Source organism: Suricata suricatta, chromosome 2, assembly GCF_006229205.1.
Source record: "Suricata suricatta isolate VVHF042 chromosome 2, meerkat_22Aug2017_6uvM2_HiC, whole genome shotgun sequence".
Lineage (NCBI taxonomy): Eukaryota > Metazoa > Chordata > Mammalia > Carnivora > Herpestidae > Suricata > Suricata suricatta.
Genome location: NC_043701.1, coordinates 153,114,900 through 153,133,228, shown reverse-complemented (window position 1 = coordinate 153,133,228; position 18,329 = coordinate 153,114,900). Strand labels below are relative to the sequence as shown.

Below are 18,329 nucleotides of genomic sequence, written 5' to 3'. Positions count from 1 at the left end.
CCTGTGAAGGCCAGTCTGTTTCTCATTATCTTATGCTAAGGTGTGATCCCTCAGAGTGCAACTAAAACCCTGGGATGTTTACCAGGGCCCTTCTTTCTTGGTGGTACTGGTGTGGAAGTGTATTTTAGGAATTTTAGAACTTGCTGAACTCTGTAAATAGGCCCTCTGTAAATATAATACATATTAGCTACACTCTATTTTCAAAGTTCTCTGGGTTATAGTCAAGAAATTAAGTGTGGAAAAGACTCAGCACATATTGGAGCCAACAATTTGTTTGGCAAGTAGAAATGTATGCCTTCTTCACCCTACCACCAATGGAAGGAGTAAGGTAAAAGAAATAAGTAAGGAAATAAATAATAGGGCAAGCAAGTTAATGTAGAAACCAAATTTATTGATGGATTTACTGAGGGTAGATTATTTTATTAGATATTATCCATAGTGTATGTTAACATCTGATTTTGTAGAGAAACTGTTATCATTTTTATTAAGATAATTAACACTTCTGAAGGTAAACTTAGTTCTTTGTTTTTTATTTTTTAATGGTTTTTTTTTTGTTTTGTTTTTCTTTTTTGAAAGACAGAGTGCGAGCAGAAGAGGGGGAGAGAGTGGGAGACACAGAATCCAAAGCAGGCTCCGAACTCTGAGCTGCCAGCACAGAGCTCGATGTGGGGCTCGAACTCTCGAACCACGAGATCATGACCTGAGCCAAAGACGGACACTTAACCGACTGAGCCACCCAGGCGCCCCTAAACTTAGTTCTTTGAAGTGGCACATTTTCTAATCTCTAATAGGGCGTGGCTTTCCTTAGCTATCCCAGTCAAATCTCTCCAAAGTTATACACTTGATGTGGGCACCAAATGTCTCCTTTCCGTATATTCCTTCCGAGAGTGCTGGCTCTTCATGCTGAGGAATCGCAACTGCCAGAGACTTGGCTGCTAGATCAAAACTGTCAGGACCCATCTAAGGGTGAAGATTTCAGTAAAGAAAAATATACATACACATATTTTATTATATACAAAGAATAAAGTTTCATTAGGTAAACAAGAAGATAATTAAGAGCTTCAAAAAGCCCTTTTAAATCACCGGGACCTTCTGCACAAGATACAGGCCATACGGCCACTAATCAGAGCTCCTGGAAGTTCTCCCATAAGAGTATCTATATTCTGAAGCTGACTTTTACAAACTCTGTGGGGGCTAATGTGTTAAGGCCTCATACAGAAACGAGTGCTTCTACATCTGGGGGGAACCGACTAAAAATATTAAAGGAAGGAATACTGCTAGGGTTATGTTTATTGTTGACAGTAATTTTAGGCAGAACCACAGAAAAGTATTAAAGACTTCTAGATAAAATTCAGGCGATCTCATAATAAGAACGAATACCATTTTGTAGCTCTAAAATGGTTTGGTCACAAATGAAAAAGGAGAAAGTGACCTGAGAATGCAGACTGGAAAAGTCTAGGGAAGGAAGCAAGCAGACACAGAATTCAGTCATAACAAGAACAGAGATGGCCCTTCCCAAGACCGAGCCGGCGGTATTCACCTATGGAAGTTCAAGCCTAGAAGAACTATGCAACCTTTATATATGTGCTGCCTAGTAATATACCAGAAAGGGCTAGTTTATATCAAAAGCTAAAAAAAAAATACACATTTACTGAATGCAAGTCTCAAATAAAACCCAACGTAATATACAACGAAGTATAGGGATGACAGAAAAATGGGGCAGACATTAAACTCAACTAAATTTACAGTATTGCCTTGATATTTTCCTTTCATCTATACATAAGGTTCAAGTTCTGGAGTTATAGGTTTTATTTTTCATTTTTCTTAAAAATAAAATTACCAATCCTCAAGTTAACTAAAGATTGATCTGAGCTCGTAGAGGTAATCTGCTCCGTGTAACAGAATGCTCTGTAGTTTCCTCCACTTTAGACCTCTCCACTGAATTAGTGCCCCTGTTTTCTTTGTCTTTTCCATGTGGTTTTTTATGCTGTGGATATAAGGGGAGAAATTAGGTCAATAAAGTAACATTTTACTTTATGTATTACAGATATACATAATACAGTACATATTAGCTACACTCTATTTTCAAAGTTCTCTGGGTTATAGACAAGAAATTAAGTGTGGAAAAGACTCAGCACAAACTGGAACCAACAATTTGGCAAGGAGAAGTGAATTCTTTCTTCATCTTACCATCAATGGAAGGAGTAAGGTGAAAGAAATATTAATTTTCTGCATAATTTTCCAAGACAAAATTATAGATTTTACTGTGGGGCAGTGGTTCTCATCAGGGAGCAATTTTACCCCCCAGAGGACATTTGGTAATATCTGGAGGCAGTTCTGGTTGTTAAAATTGGGAGGTGCCACCGGCTTCTAGTGGGTTGAAGCCACGGATGCTGTGAAACATCTTGTAAGAACAGGACAGTCCACCAGGACAAAGGATTATTCAGCTCAAAATGTCACTAGAGCTGCTATTGTAAAATCCTGCTCTAGGAAAATAAAGATTTGATATCAAGCAAAAAAGGCAATTCTATTTTAAGCAGAGAATCTGATATATGGCTACCTTGAGATTTTTTTTTTTTTTAGCTTTTCTTTTAAACTTATGTCATATTTCTCACTTGGGAATTAGATTTCATTGGAAATCTCATACTTGCCCATAGACAGCTCTAAAAGACTAGTGACATTTATTGCAGACCCAGTCATCCAATGCTGAGACAAATCATAAATCAACTTTAAAATTTAAACCCAGAAAATTTCCCCACATGAAACTGGTATCAGGGAAAAAATAATTTCCATACTTCAGCTGAAGGTCTAAAATCCAATCCCAAATCTTTTCTCCTCGTACTGTTGGGACTTCCCTGCCATAGCTGAACCACTGAGCTGGCCTTCAAATTGCTATAAATAGTAGTAATGAAAGGATTTCCAACCAGGGATTAAATAGTCACTAAGGTTCTCTTTTCTTAACTTTCCTTCTTTCCTTAACTTTATAAGACAGAAGAAAGGGCTAAAAAATGGAAAGAAATATATTTAGAGTTCTCTAATAGTAAAGCAAAAGGTAGGAAGGATTTGGGGATAAAATTACCTTGAGGCAGACATAAAGGAAATGAACAGAGTCTAAGCTAGCAGGTCTAACGAGCTTAAATGGGGGAAGGAGAACCCGTAGACCTTGGTAGGAAGACCCCAGCAAGTCTATTAGATACAAGCACATACAGTTATCAGAAGCAGCATTTCAACTGTAAAATGTAGACAACAGTGTCTTACACGGGAAACCCCTCCTTTACAGGCCGTGTCTAGGCTCAGGTCTGCCAGAGGGAGAGGTGCTGGGCAGTTTATAGCGCCATGCTCCCAACAGGGTTGGAAAGGGGTTAGGAAAGGTCACAGGATTTAAGTGCACAAGCTCAAGGCTGGTGAGGGGCTAAGGAAACGCAAGGGAGTCCTCCACAAGAGAAAAGCCTCAGGTAGGAGAACTAAAATAACCTGTGAGGCCTTCACTCTCAGTCTTTTAAACCTCTTTGCCTTCAGAGTCGGAGTGTGGGCAGAGACAGGCCCCAGGATGTCCATGTCAGAGGTGGAGGGAAGAGAGAAATGACTGCTCTTCGTGTCCATCTGAGAATGTAGGAGGTGAAAGGGGATAAATACAATACCGAAGGAGCACTATCTGTGGAAGAAGATGAAGTCAAACTTTGCCTTTATCTGTCCCACAGAAAACCCCTGACCAATTACCAGATTTGTGTAAATAATGTAGACCAGAAGGTTAACAAGCTATCCCAAAGGACTGACAAACTATTTCGCAGTCTCACCCAGCAAGAGTGATGCGAAGGCTGACACTGTGTGCCCCGACTGCCTCGTATCAGAGACGGAGGGACTGTCTGACAGCGGGTAAGGAGGTACCTGGAAAAACGGAATGCCGCCGCTTGATGAACAATCCACACTCGCGTCTACAGATGGCTCTTGACTTGGAGGTTCTTCTATTGAGTGCCCTAGAACTGACTTTTCTTCATCCAAGTCCTAAAATGAGAAGGTAGATCAGTGATTTAAGTCCAAGGACTTAAAATCCTCACAAAAGTAAATGCAGTTTTCTTCTTTGAAAAGAATACAATGTCCATTGTATAAAAGTTAAACCTCAACAAAATTCATAGAAAGTCTAATATTGAAAAGAATACCAAATGTTTTCTCATAGAGAAATACCTATCATAAAATGTTAAAAGTAGTAACCTCAGAATAATGAGATTGCAGCTTATTTCTTATTTTATATTTTACTTTATGATTTCCCAACTTGTTTTATAATTACTTAAATACTGGTTAGTTAAGGAGTACCTAGGTGGCTCAGGCGATTAAGTGTCTAAGCCTTTTTTTTTTTTTTTTAAGTTATTTCTTTATTTGAGAGAGACAGTAGGAGTGGGGATGGGCGGGGAGGCAGTAGAGAGAGAGAATCTCAAGCAGGCTCCGCATGCTCAGTAGAGCCCGATGGCGGGGCTCCTCCAATCCACGGGCCGTGAGGTCACAACCTGAGCCGAAACCAAGAGTCAGAAGCTTAACCAACCTGAGCCACCCAGGTACCACTTAAGCATGGAGTTCTCTCTCTCCTTCTCCCTCTGCCCCTCCCCTGCTCACTCTCAAGCAGGCTCTCCAAAAAAAAGAAGAAGAAGAAGAAGAACTACAGTTAACAGCACAGATTGTGGAGCTCTTCAGGTTCTAATTCCAACTCTACCCTGTGATGCAGGACAAGGTGATTCTTTGTTTCCTCACCTATAAAATGCGGATAGTACTAGCATCTACTTCAGAGGGCTACTTAGAGAATTAACTGAGTCTATACATATATATACATATGTAAAGTACTTATAGAACAGATTCTGTCACATAATAAGCACAATATAAATACTGGTTGTTGTTATTATTATGACTTTAATAATTTAAAAATGTCCTGATTAAAAGAAACAGGCTTAAGGGTCAGACAACTACCATTAATGAGACAGGGTAGGATTTAAGGGTAAAGAATACAATTCTTCAAATGAAGTTGATAACAAAAGGAGTTTATGCAAGAGATCCAATATTAGGATGCTTTAAATTTTACCTGACTGATCTCCTCCTTGCTGTTTTCTGAACAGTTTAGCATCATTAACAGCTCGGGTTGCTTCCTTTTCAACTGATCAAGGAGCTGTTCACGTGGTTCAGTTCTCGCCAGCGTTGATGGGTATAAGTAACTTTTCCTCTGTGGTGTTGTACCTTTAGTGGATTATATAAATGGGAAAAAATTGAAGTGTGGGATTTGAATAAGATTTTTTTATGCAAAAATGTGTATTTCCCAATGAGTCTCTGTCCTCTGAAGATAGAACCATTGCCATACATGGGAATCAGTCTTGTTACTGATTATCACTTGTTACAGGCATATATTGCTTACAACTAATATTTCCCAACTTGACAAATGATATTTTCTTTTTAAATGTATTATTGATACAGAGAGAAACAGAGCATGAGTAGAGGAGGGGCAGAGAGAGAGGGAAACAGAATCAGAAGCAGGATCCAGGCTCTGAGCTATCATCACAGAGCCCGATGTGGGGCTCGAACCCACAAACCGTAAGATCATGACCTGAGCCAAAGTCGGATGCTCAATCAACTGAGCCACCCAGGCGCCCCCTAACTTGACAAATGATCTTAAATAGACTCCACTATTTTCAAGATCCAACCTATCCCCAAACTTGAAATTATCCATCTCTGAAGATGTACAAAAAATGTACTGTGGGCTCTAAAAGGAAATGGAGTACCGCACTCTGAGAAATGGCATTACTGGAATAAGAGTACAGTTTTCCCAACGAGATCACTGTGATAGGATAATCATTTCACTATACATTTGGTGGCAGCTAAATATTAACCAATTACATTTCTTTATAATGAACTCATGCTCTCATATTTTATTTTATATGAGCACTTGCTTTTCATTTATCTTCCTAATTTTGTTGACAAGTGGACAATAACTGGACAGTACTCCTTCTTCAGCATCATCTCCTTTTATAATTGCACTCGCTATCTCCCTCTCTCTCCCTCTCTCAACTGAAGTGTGGGATTTGAGTAAGATTTCTTTTATAATGTATATTTGCCAATGAGTCTCATCTTCTGAAGATATAACCATCAACATACATGAGATGGATGTAGATACAGATATATAGATAAATACATATCTTTGAAGTATAATTTCATACCATAAAATCCACTCAATAATTTTTAATAAATGGACAGGGTCCATAACCCTCAATGCAATCCAAAGAATAACTCAATTTCTCATACTGTTAAATAGTTCGTTATACTTTCTTCCCTAAATCATTAGAGCCGACACTGATCTTTGCCATCTCTGACCTCTCAAAGTGGTGATTCCTAAATGCTAAAAGTCCACGACAAAATAAGGGGTATACATAAGAAAATGCACAATGTGGTATGGTTTTTCCATTAAACTAGATTTAATTACATTCCTCTACTATTTTTGGTATTAAAATGCCCTTTTACAAAACAGTGCTAGATAGATGGTTGTTGGTTTTCTTTTTATTTGTTTTTAAAATGTCTTTTCTTGGGGCGCCTGGGTGGCTCAGTCGGTTAAGCATACAACTCCGGCTCATGGTTCAAGTAGTGGTCTCATGGTTCGTGAGTCCGAGCCCCATGTTGGGGGTCTGTGCTGACAGCTCGGAGCCTGGAGCCTGCTTTGGATTCTGTGTCTCCCTTTCTCTCTGCCCCTCCCCTGCTCGCACTCTCTCTGTCTCTCGAAAATGAATAAAAATTTAAAAAAAAAGTCTTCTTTTAACAAAGCCAGTTCCCTAAATGTTTGTAAAATTTCATTGAATTGTTATGCCCAAATTTCTACAAGTACATGTCACTTGAAATATCATAACCTCTAATCTTGATTAAAGCTATTTTTTGATTTGAGTTGACTACAGCGAGACAGTAAAATCCTATCAGGCACTGGCAGAAACATCTGGCACAGTACAAGGTTGACTTCATCATTAAAAATTTGAACCATTCTATCTTCCTTTTAAATTAACTGTTGGGAGGGGCATCTGGGTGGCTCAGTTGGTTGAGCATAGACTTTGGCTCAGGTCATGATCTCACAGGTTGTGAGTTCAAGCCCTGCGCTGGGCTCTGTGCTGACAGTTCAGGGCCTGAAGCCTGCTTCAGATTTTGTGTCTTCCTCTCTCTCTGCCCCTCCCCTGCACATGCTGGGTCTCTCAAAAATAAATAAACATTTAAAAATTTTTTTAAATTACCTGTTGGGATATCCAATTTCAGATCCTGTTGTAGAAAGCAATTAAGCTTAGTCAAACCAAATTTTATGGTTTCATTAAATTCCAGACTTTGTGCCACTAATTTTTCTTCATCAGTAGTTATCTGATCAAAAAACATGTTACACTGGTTCTCAATAGCTGCTTTATGGCCACTTAATTTTTCAGTAATCTCTGATCTTGAAGCCTCACAACCTTGGCTTACAACCTGTAAATGATGCAAATGAGCTTTCATTATTAAAATCAAAGTTGTCAAGTGTTTTATGCAATATATTATTTCCTCTTACTTTGAAACTTTCCACAATAAAGTTTTAAAAACACATGCAAAAGAAGAGACAGTAGTATAATTAACCCCCTTGGTTGACTACCCAATCTCAATGTTTATCGATACATGGGTGTAGATCGAACAAGACTAACCACTTATTCTTACTCTTCCCATAGAACTGTTCTAAAGCAAACCCTATACCATTTCACCCTTTTACTTCAGCAGATATCTCTCAAGAGTTCAGAGTTTAAGACCACTCTCACATCTAAAAATTTAACATTGATTTCTTTATATCAAATGTCTGTCTAGTTAGCTTGCAAATTTCACGAATTATCTGACATGTTTTTCACAACTCATTTGTTTGAGTCAGAATTTATCATTAAATTTGGTTGATATGTCTTAAGTAGGTGACTATATAATTTGTCACCCAAACTGAGATACTCTTCAGAGCAAAAAGGGCCATCTTGGTAATAATTCTCCAAACAACTGATGTCAACAAGGACTAACTCAGGCAAACTAGACTTAAGACCCTTTAGTCTTAAGTCTCTTTTGATATAAGAGATCATTCCTCATACTCTTCCTTTTGAAGAGTTTTTCTTCTTCAAAAAAGTAGGTCTTTGCTTTGCTAATTCTCTCAAATTCTGGATCTGGTCAACTGCCATCTCTACACTGTATTTTCATATGTTCATCTATATTCTGTATTTTCTACAAAGTAGTGAGATCCAAAATCAGGTTTAACTGTTTGGCAAGAATATTTTGTGGGTGGTGCCGAAAGCACAGAATGCCTAGTTGTGTGTCTCACATTAAGATTAATCAGCTGGGGCACCAGGCTGGTTCAGTCAGGAGAGAGAGCATGCAGCTTTCGATCTCAAGGCCATGAATTCAAGCTCCACAAGGGGAGTAGAATTTACTTAAAAAAATAAATTCTAAGAAAAAATTAATCAAGAGGCACCTCAGTGGCTCAGGCAGTTGAGTGCCCGACTTCAGCTCAGGTCATGATCTCATGGTTTGTGTGTTGGAGCCCCGCATCGGGCGCTGTGCTGACAGCTCGGAGCCTGGAGCCTGCTTCGGATTCTGTGCTCCCTCTCACTCTGCCCCTCCCCCACTGGCACTCTGTCTTTCTCTCAAAAATAAACATTAAAAAAATAAAGTTCTCCTCTCCATCAGTTTTCATCACACAGTACGGCAGTCATTAATGTCCACTGGGGTATCTCCCTGTCACCACAAAACAGTGATTTTCTAATTCTGTCATTTCTTCTGCATTTGATTAGCTAGGATTCTTCCGTGAAACCCTTTTCTTTATCCACTACCCTGCTAAACCAAGATAGAATTCTTTTGGCCGAGAGAGAGATGTTCTACTGTTTCCCTTTATTTACCAGTTTTCAAAATAATGCACTTCTTCTCTAGCATGATCCAAAAAAGACCTATGAAATTCTTATAAATTTATAAGCTTTAATATATTTTAATCTGTTATAGCAATTATTCTTTTTGATACAGAAACTATCCCAGCTTTAAACATAGCAGCGGCATCGGGTGGTGTCTGTTTGATATAACCCCACTCATCTTTGATAACAGCTCTTAGTTTCTGGTGTGACAGCATCACTAGGCTTATCTGGTATATGTTCAGTTCCAAACCTGAACTCACCTACTTCTCCATTAGCCCTTATTCCTCTTGGTAAAAATAGCTTTAATGCTTAAAATACTTACATTCTTTTACCCAGTTTCTGAGAATATTAGTAAAGCCCTTTTATGGCACAGAAAGAAAAACCAAGCCACAAAGGGCACATGTAAGTGTTATGATCAAACAAACACACAAATCCCTCAAGTATCTTTTAAGCAATATCTTAAAGCAATAACAGGTTTAAATTATATATCAAAGTAGGGTGCCCTTAACTGAAGAAAACAAGAAGTCAAAAACCAAAGACAGATACAGGGCAGATCAGATACATGTTAAATAATTTCAAGTTCTGGGGGACATGAAACCAGCTCTTGTATGAGCAAGCAACTATTATGCTTAAAAATTTGATTCATTCATTATTTTAATCTTTTTAAATGTTCTTATTTATTTTTGAGAGGTGACAGGGTAAGGGCAGGGAGGGAGGCAGTGGATCCAAAGCAGGCTCTATGCTGACAGCAGAGAGCTCAGTGTGGGGCTTGAACTCATAAACCATGTGAGATCAGGACCTGAGCTGAAGTCAGACACTGAACTGAGAAGCCTCCCAGGCACCCTAACCGATTCATTAGTTTAAAATATCATCTGCGAGAGGCTGGGTGGCTCAGTTGGTTAAATATCCAACTCTTGGTTTTGGCTCAGATCATGATCTCATGGTCCGTGGGTATGAGCCCCACATCAGGCTCTGCGCTGCTGGTGCAGGGCCTGCTTGGGGTTCTCTCTCTCACCCTCCCTGTCCCTCCCCCATGCACACTCTCTCTCAAAATAAACCTTAAAAAAACAAAAATATCATGTTTTGAATCCAATTCTTAGCCAAGAATATTTAATTTTCTGATTATCACTATTCTCTCTAAAGTAAGTTCTAATTACAAAGTTATTACCTCCAGTAAGTTCTGAAGTTCTTCTTCTCTTCTATTTAAGCCAGATACCCACTGCTCAGAAAAAGAAAGTGTGCTTTTGTTCAGAGCCTCGCATTTCTGCTCAGTCTCTTGAGATACTAGGTCCAGGCTGCTATGAAGTTCATCACAGCGCTTCACAGACTCTTCAAGCAGTTTTGTACCTTCTTGGTTAAAATGTCTGAGTTCCTGTGACAAGCCATCACAATCAGCACCAAATTGGGTATTATAAGAGGTTGTTTTGCTGATTATATCCTTAGATTTCCTATACAAAAAGACAGTAACATTGTTAAAAATGGAAAATTAAGACTCAAAAGATATATAACTTGCTCAAGATCACACAGTTCAAAAATGGCATATCTGAACCCAGGCAATCTGGCTCCAAAGCCCATGTTCTTAATTAATGTTCTACATTGAAAAATGGATGCTTCGGCTGGTGTCTTTTCACAGCAGATTGATGTATTTGTCATTAAATGACCTTTGGAAATGTCTCTCTTCTCATAAAACCCTTCCCAGCTCTCCTGCAGGTATAATGGCTTACTTTGTATCTCTTAGAGTGATGACATTACTAAAATCTATCTATGTGTTTTATTCCTCCTACTAGATTATGTTACCTAAGTGCATCACCTACAGCCTCTAGTCTAATCCCTAAAGTGTCCACAATCTGTCCATCTCTCTGTTCCTAAGCAGGTTTGCCTTGCCTGTGACATTAAATAAATCATAAAAATTATAAATGCTACAAAACAAAGTCAACTTAAGGCTTTCTAATAATTAAGAAGATTCTATGGGGGTGTGACACCCTGGACACCTGGCACACACAGCACACTGTAATATAACGTTGGTGTAAAACTGAAGTCCTCCTACAGGACTACAGAATTAAACTTCGGTGAATGAAAGTTACCCTCTATTACCACTAGATGGCACACCATGTGAGGAAACCAAATGAGGAAGCAATATTTTGAACACCAAAGTTCAACGACAGGTTAAATGGAAATGACTGAAAAAGGAAAAGAAATTCAAGTAAGAAGTTGAAAACCATCAACACAAATCTAGTCCTTCAAGTAATCACAACCTAGGAGGAAGATGAAATGCATTCATAAGTGACCACAATCCATGATAAATGCCAAAGGCACTGAGTGGGTCTCAAACTTCAGGACACTAAAACCTCACCTAGATTCCTGGGCCTTACTCCTGGCTGATTCTTTGACATGGTCCCTGGACAAGACTTTGAGAAGCATTTCGAATAAATGTCAGGAACAGAGTAAAAATGGATTACGTAGGCCATAAAAAGAGTATATCATAGTTTCCTTCCCATTCAATCCTACGCTAGTATTCCCTTCAGAGCTATGGAAGAAGCCAGAAATCCTGAAGTCTAGACACTAGGAATTAAAAAGTAGGGAAACACTTTCTAGATCTAGAATCTAGAAGGAATAATTCAGAATAGAACATGATATAAGGAATAGGATCATCAATAGAACTGGAAAACAGATGACAGGGGTTAGGTAGTAAAACAGGTGATAGCTAGAATTCTGGAGCAGCACGGTTCTATAGAATACAATGTGAGCCACATAAGTAATATAATGTGAGCCACATAAGTAATATAATGTAGCCACATTAAAAAAGAACATAGGGAACCAGGGAATGCCTGGGTGGCTTAGCTGGTTAAGCGCCAAACTCTTGATCTCAATGTTTCGAGTTCAAGGCCTGCCCTGGGCTCCATGCTGGGTGTGTAGCCTACTTGAAAAAAAAAATAAAATAAATAAGGCAATCAGAGCAACAGTGTGCTGGGTATATATAGCATATACAGAAGCAAAATATATTAAAACAATGCATAAGAGATGAGGAGGAAAAATTGGGAACGTACTACTATAAGGTCTTTTGATTACACATGAAACAGCAAATTACTTGAAAATGAATTAATAATACTTAAAAATGTATATTATTAATCCTAGAAAAACTACTTAAAAAGGTAATTTTAAAAGTGTAAATGATGAGTCAATAGAAGAGATACAATGAAAATGTAAAAATGCTTAACTTAAATTTGGAAAGGAATAAAAGGAAACAAAGCACAAATGATGTGGTAAAAAGAAATCAGCAAAATGGTAGATTTTAATCCAACTATATCAATACTTCAAATGAGAATGGTCTAAACACCAGTTAAAGGTGATACATTGTTAAATGTGATGAAAAAGCAAGACTCAACTATATGTTATCTCCAAGGAATCCACGTTAAATATAAAGACTTAGGCCAAAAGTAAAGGGATGGAGATACATTTTATGCAAATAGCAATAAAAGAAAAGCTAATAGTAATATGTTTCAGACAAAGTAGACCTCAGGACAAGGAAGATGATCAGGGATAAAAGGGGACATTACATAATGATAAGCGATCTATTCTCCAAGACATATCAACCTTAAATGTGTATGCATCTAACAAGATAACATCCCATATGTGCAGCAAAAACTGATAAACTGATAAGGAATAGACAAATCTAAAATTGTAGTCAGAGATTTCAACACCCCTCTCTTAGTAAATAATAGGCAGAAACTCAGTAAGGATACAGATGACCCAAACAATACTTTCAATGAACTTGACCTAACTGACCTGTACAGAACACTTTATCATCAAAGGCAGAACAAATTTTTCTCATATGGGTAGCACCAAATGAAGCAAGGGCTCCAAAAATAAAATTGTCATTAGAAACAGAACTCACAAAAATGGCCCAGGACCTTCACAGTAAACCTAAACAGAGAAAATACCTGCCAGAAACGAAGACTTAAATAGGATTCTGAATCTCCTACCTTAATAACCATAAATGTTCAAGATATAATCAAAACCATTCTGGAAAATCACAACTGGGATGAGAAAAGACAACAGGTGGCAACACTGAGATAAATCAGATGTTAGAATAATCTGTTAAGGATTTTATAGCAGCCATACAAAAATGTTTCAACGAGCAACTCAAACATTTTTGGAGAAAAAAGAATTAAAATCTAGGCAAAGAAATAGAAGGGATTAAAGAAGAAGCAAATGAAGATTATAAAACTGAAAAATCCAATAACTGAAATGAAACACCTCACTGAATGGGTTCAACAGTAGCTTAAAGATGACAGAGGAACATGAAGACAATTCACAAAATTTACTCAGTCTGAACAACAAAGAGAAAATATCTATGGCCTCAAAGACCCATGAGACCATAATGAAAGATCTAACATGTGTCATCAAAGTACTAGAAGCGGAGGAGAAAGAATATGGAGCTGAAAAATGTTCAAATAAAGGATAAAAATTTCCACAATTGGTGAAAGGCATAAGTGTTTACAGATTTAAGAAGCTGATCAAATCCAGACAGGATAAACTCAAAAAAATATATAAGACACAATATAATCAAAATTCCAAAGACTAAAGACAAGGAAAACTACGTTGCAAGCAGCTATAGGGAAATTGAACTGTATTATTCTTGACAACTACAGCTAGTCCTGAAGGCCAACCGCAACCGAGGGACAGCGTACTAAAATCCTCTACCCTGTAGAAAATAAGAAAGGTCATGATAAACAAAGACTAAGTAACTACTCAGATTAAAGGAGATGATCAAATGCAATGTGTGATTCTAGATGAAATCCTGGAGGAGGAAAATCTTGTTCTTTCCCTACAAAGAACATCAGTGAGACAACTGGCAGAAATTGAAATGGGTCTGTATATTAGATAAAAGGAATTACCAATATTAATTTTCTGATTTAAAAAATTGTGGTATGGTTATATAAGAGAATGTCCTTATTTTTAGGAATACGGAATGAAGTATTCAGGGGACAGTGAGCATCAGGCGGCTAACTATGCACAGCTAGTTCAGAAAAGATCTCTCTAGGGGCGCCTGGGTGGCTCAGTCAGTTAAGCATCTGACTTTAGCTGAGGTCATGGTCTTACAGTTTGTGAGTTCGATACCCACATCAGGCTCTATGCTGACAGCTTAGAACCTGGAGCCTGCTTCAGATTTGGTCTCTCTCTCTCTGCCCCTCCCCCACTCATGTCTCTCTCTCTCTCTCTCTCTCTCTCTCTCTCTCTCTCTCTCTCTCTCAAAAATAAATACACATTAAAATTTTTTTAAACAGATCTCTCTATATACAATAATAGAGGACGGGGGCGCCTGGGTAGCTCAGTTGGTTAAGCCTCCGCTTCGGCTCAGGTCAGATCTCACATTCGTGGGTTCGGGTCCGCATCAGGCTCTGTGCTGACAGCTAGTTCAGAGCCTGGAGCCTGCTTCTGGTTCTGTGTCTCCTTCTCTCTCTGCCCCTCCCCCTCTCATGCTTTGTCTCTCTCTCTCTGTATCAAAAATAAATAAAACATTAAAAATAATTTTTTTTTTAAATAATAGAGGACGGTGGGGAAGAGAGAGAGGTAATGAGAATGAGAAAGCAAACATAATGAAATGTTGTAAGTGAGAAACTGGGTTGATAGGTTTGTGCTGTTTGAAGCCTTCTATTCTGAAATAATTTTAGGCAGAGAAAAGATAAAGAGAATTAAAAACCACTTACTGCTCTGTATTTTCTTGGACACTACTCAGTGGTTTCTGGATGTTTTCACACTTTTCCTCCAAGGCACAGAATCTCTCTGCCCAAAGATTGATTAGCTGGCCAAGTTCCTGTAAGAAAGGTGTGGGAGAGGAAGAGGTTGAAATTATGACACCTGAACTTTTCTTCTATACTAATGTGAAGTATTCTCCCATAGGTGGGAATTACACAAATCCTTGACAAGAGATATTTAATTCCATCTCTCACCCATAGAGGAAAGTAGCAGAAGTGATATTAAAAGGGTAATATTAAAGGGATTTTTTGAAAAGTAAATATTAGCAAACTTTGCTATTTTAACTATTAATTAGTAGCAAGTTACTTTCAGTGTACCTCGAAACTAAGCAAACATACCAAGATGTCACATTACGTTATGAGAAGCACGTGGGCAGGTACACAGTACCCAGCTGCTTCTAAACTGATAACACTACTAGCAGGGAAAAGTAATGCTGATAGTCTAACGGGTCAAGCAGTCCAAAAATAGTATTAATTACTGAAGCTGAGATATTTTACAGAACCTGGATCATATTAATAAAGTATAATTTTACCTTTCCTAATACTTGGCATCATTAAAAGTGAGCTCTTATAAGGCAAACAACATGATAGGGGCTTAAATATACAATATGAAGAAGCCACACTAAAGACCCAGAAAGAGCTAAACGTGTGCCCGGCACTCTTATTCAGTGTTTGGTCCCTTAGTTGGCCAGTATCTTCAATAACACAGCAGCTGACAATACATACCCGATACTGATTATGAATAAAGTCTGTCAGTATTTTCATCAATCTCAAAGTAGAGGAAAATGAGAGTATATCAGATTTATCTGCATGTAAATAAGTGTTCAGAATTTTACATAAATGTTTTGTTAGTGCTAATCTCTAGAATATCTGAGAAATAGCTCACTTAGTAAATTAAAAAAAAAAGTTTAATGTTTATTTATTTTTGAAAGAGAGACAGAGTGCGAGTAAGGGAGGGGCAAAGAGAGAGGGAGACACAGAATGTGAAGCAGGCTCCAGGCTCTGAGCTGTCAGCACAGAGCCCAACACAGGGTTCCAACTCACAAATCACGAGATCATGACTTGAGCCAAAGTCGGACGCTTAACCGACGGAGCCACCCAGGTGTCCCTCACTTAGTAAATTTAATTTCCTTAGAGCCAGGGAAGTCAACCCATTCATGCTAAAATACTTTTTGGATCATAAGTATTTTGTTTCTCTTTAAATAGTTGCTCATCAATTTTAAACATTTCAAAACAGCTAATATATAAAAAGCTGATATACCTTAGAACATATGCCTAAAAAGTTAGACAAGTTGATGCAGAGATAATGAGAAATTGCTGCAATTCAAACTGCAAGAAATGTGTTCTTGAAACACACAGAAGAGCCACTCAAAAGTGGATACCTTTCAGGGGCACCTGAGTGGCTCAGTTGGTTAAGCGGGTGACTCTTGATTTTTGGCTCAGGTCATGATCTCGCAGTCCATGGGTTTGAGCCTGCCGTAGGGATCCCCTCTGACAGTGTGGAGCCTGCTTGGCATTCTCTCTCGCCCTCTCTCTCAGCCCCTCCCCACTCACACTGTCTCTCAAATAAACCTAAAAAAACAAAGGTGGATGCCTTTCAGTCACTACAGTCACCACTCCCATTACCAGAGGGCCTAAATGCTGTTCCAGACTTTCAAGCCTTCGGTTTCCTCATTAGAAAACTAGGCTAATAACAGAATCTGTATCTGTACTGAATAAACACATAGTGAGTGGCTCAATCAATGTTAACTATTACTTGTACTAATTTCTGACACTAATCCTTTCTCCAAAAAGTTTCATGATTATCAATTAGGGAAATGAATAATCTTACTTTAAAGTTGCTTTAACTCTTGCCTAAAATTCTTGGATGTTTCCTTTCTCCTTTTGGGTGACATGGATATGAATTCCCTCTCCCTCACTTGCCAAAGAAAAAGAAATCTTTATTACTCACTAAATCATACCAATAGTTTTATTGACCAAAGAGTTCTATTTTTGTAACAATAATTAGCCTCATTTAATAAAGCTACACATTCATTACTCAGGCCTCAGGAATTTCAGGGGTTGTTTTCCATATATCTGATCTTCAGAGATTATAACTTCTCTGGTTTGGAGATTTGCTTTTGGTTTAAAACCTCATACACTGAGGAACAGTTTACATGGAAGAAGGGAAGCCATAAATTATATTTATAATCATTCAATAAAAATTAAGAACTGCATTAGTTTATTACAATTCAAATGTCTGACATCAATGAGACAGAAATAGTAAAGAGATAGCAGAGCAGTTTATGAAAGAGAATAACCATCCATGTTGCCCTAGAAAAAAACAATTTGTCAAGTTATGCACAGATACATGTTTACTGTAAATGCTATAACCATGTCCTCCTAACTGCACCCCCGAAGGTATGTTTCTGCAGTTTCACCTTTCATCTCGGTGTGATGAAGAGACTGTCTTATTTGTTTTACTGTGCTTTAGTATAGGGTTCTCAATGTAGCATATCCTGAAATACTAACTGATCAAGAAAAGTATTCATAATTATGTTGTATTAATTATTGTTATAAGCAGGAGTGGCTATGGTATTTTCAGATTTCCTAAATTAGTTCTACAGCATTCAGATTACATAACAAGGATTATCAAGTTAAAGATGATAAAACTTCCTTTTTTCCCCAAATCACCTAAATGAGATACCTGTGAATGGATTTTTTTTACTGTCTTTAGGTCTTCAGTTAAGTTTTCACAGAGCTTCTGTGATTCAGCCAAGGACGAAATCGTATTTTCTTGTAGTTCATGTAGACTGTTACACAGCGTACTGAGAAAGCCATCCATTTCCTTTTTCTGATCTTCTATCTTTGAAGGAAAAAGTTAGTTTCTTTTAATTAAGAAAAAATTTTTTTAATTTGTCTGTTTTTTTTTTTAAAACATACCAATAGAAAACGTAGAAAGGAGTATGCAGAGGAAGGTATTTCCTCTCTAACCCCTGGAACCTCAATGCCACTCTCACCTCCCTCCAAGAAACGACTGCTAAATACTTTCAGAGATATTTTATGCATTTTTAAGCAGATGTGGATACACAGGAGTGTATACATAAACATGCATGTCTTCTCCACCCACCCATGATAGCATGCTATACATGCTACTATGTAAACAAACATGTATCCTAAAGATGATTCTCTCTTATTTTTCTTAGCCATGATTCTGCTGAACACATCAATGGCAGCGTGCATTCTATCTCTTCTCTCCTCCAGATTCCAACTCACAACCCATGGCTTCTGCATTGTAGACAAGTGTGGCCACGATAGATGGAATTTCTTTCTTAAAAAAGTTTGATTTTGAGAAAAGAATATAGCATTTGTGGGGCGCCTGGGTGGTTCAGTCAGTTAAGCATCTGGCTTCAGCTCAGGTCACAATCTCATGGTTCATGGGTTTGAGCCCCACATCGGGCTCTGTGCTGACAGCTAGCTCAGAGCCTGGAGCCTACTTCGGACTTTGTGTCTCCCTCTCTCTAGGACCCTCCCTTGCTCACATTGTCTCTCTCTCTCTCTCTCTCTCTCTCTCAAAAATAAATCTTAGGGGCGCCTGGGTGGCTCAGTCAGTTAAGCGACCCACTTCAGCTCAGGTCATGATCTCATGGTTTGTGGGTTCGAGCCCCGCGTCAGG

At 38.2% G+C, this 18,329-nt stretch overlaps 1 protein-coding gene across 2 annotated transcripts in view; it reads right to left on the bottom strand.

The window, feature by feature from the left end:
* Positions 1-684: 684 nt before the first annotated feature.
* Positions 685-18,329, bottom strand: part of KIF11 (kinesin family member 11) — a 45,237-nt gene continuing 27,592 nt past the window's right edge. Inside the window, exons 16-23 of one of the 2 annotated variants that reach the window (XM_029916215.1) lie at positions 17,361-17,519; positions 14,627-14,733; positions 10,084-10,363; positions 7,251-7,473; positions 5,072-5,223; positions 3,889-4,005; positions 1,841-1,987; positions 685-960 (exon numbers count right to left, since the gene is read on the bottom strand). In XM_029916215.1, the coding sequence (XP_029772075.1) occupies positions 1,856-1,987; positions 3,889-4,005; positions 5,072-5,223; positions 7,251-7,473; positions 10,084-10,363; positions 14,627-14,733; positions 17,361-17,519 (1,170 nt within the window). In that variant the 3' untranslated portion in view covers positions 685-960; positions 1,841-1,855. Of the gene's footprint in view, positions 961-1,272; positions 1,988-3,888; positions 4,006-5,071; positions 5,224-7,250; positions 7,474-10,083; positions 10,364-14,626; positions 14,734-17,360; positions 17,520-18,329 lie in introns of those variants that run through there. The other variant, XM_029916207.1, reaches the window with a different exon arrangement.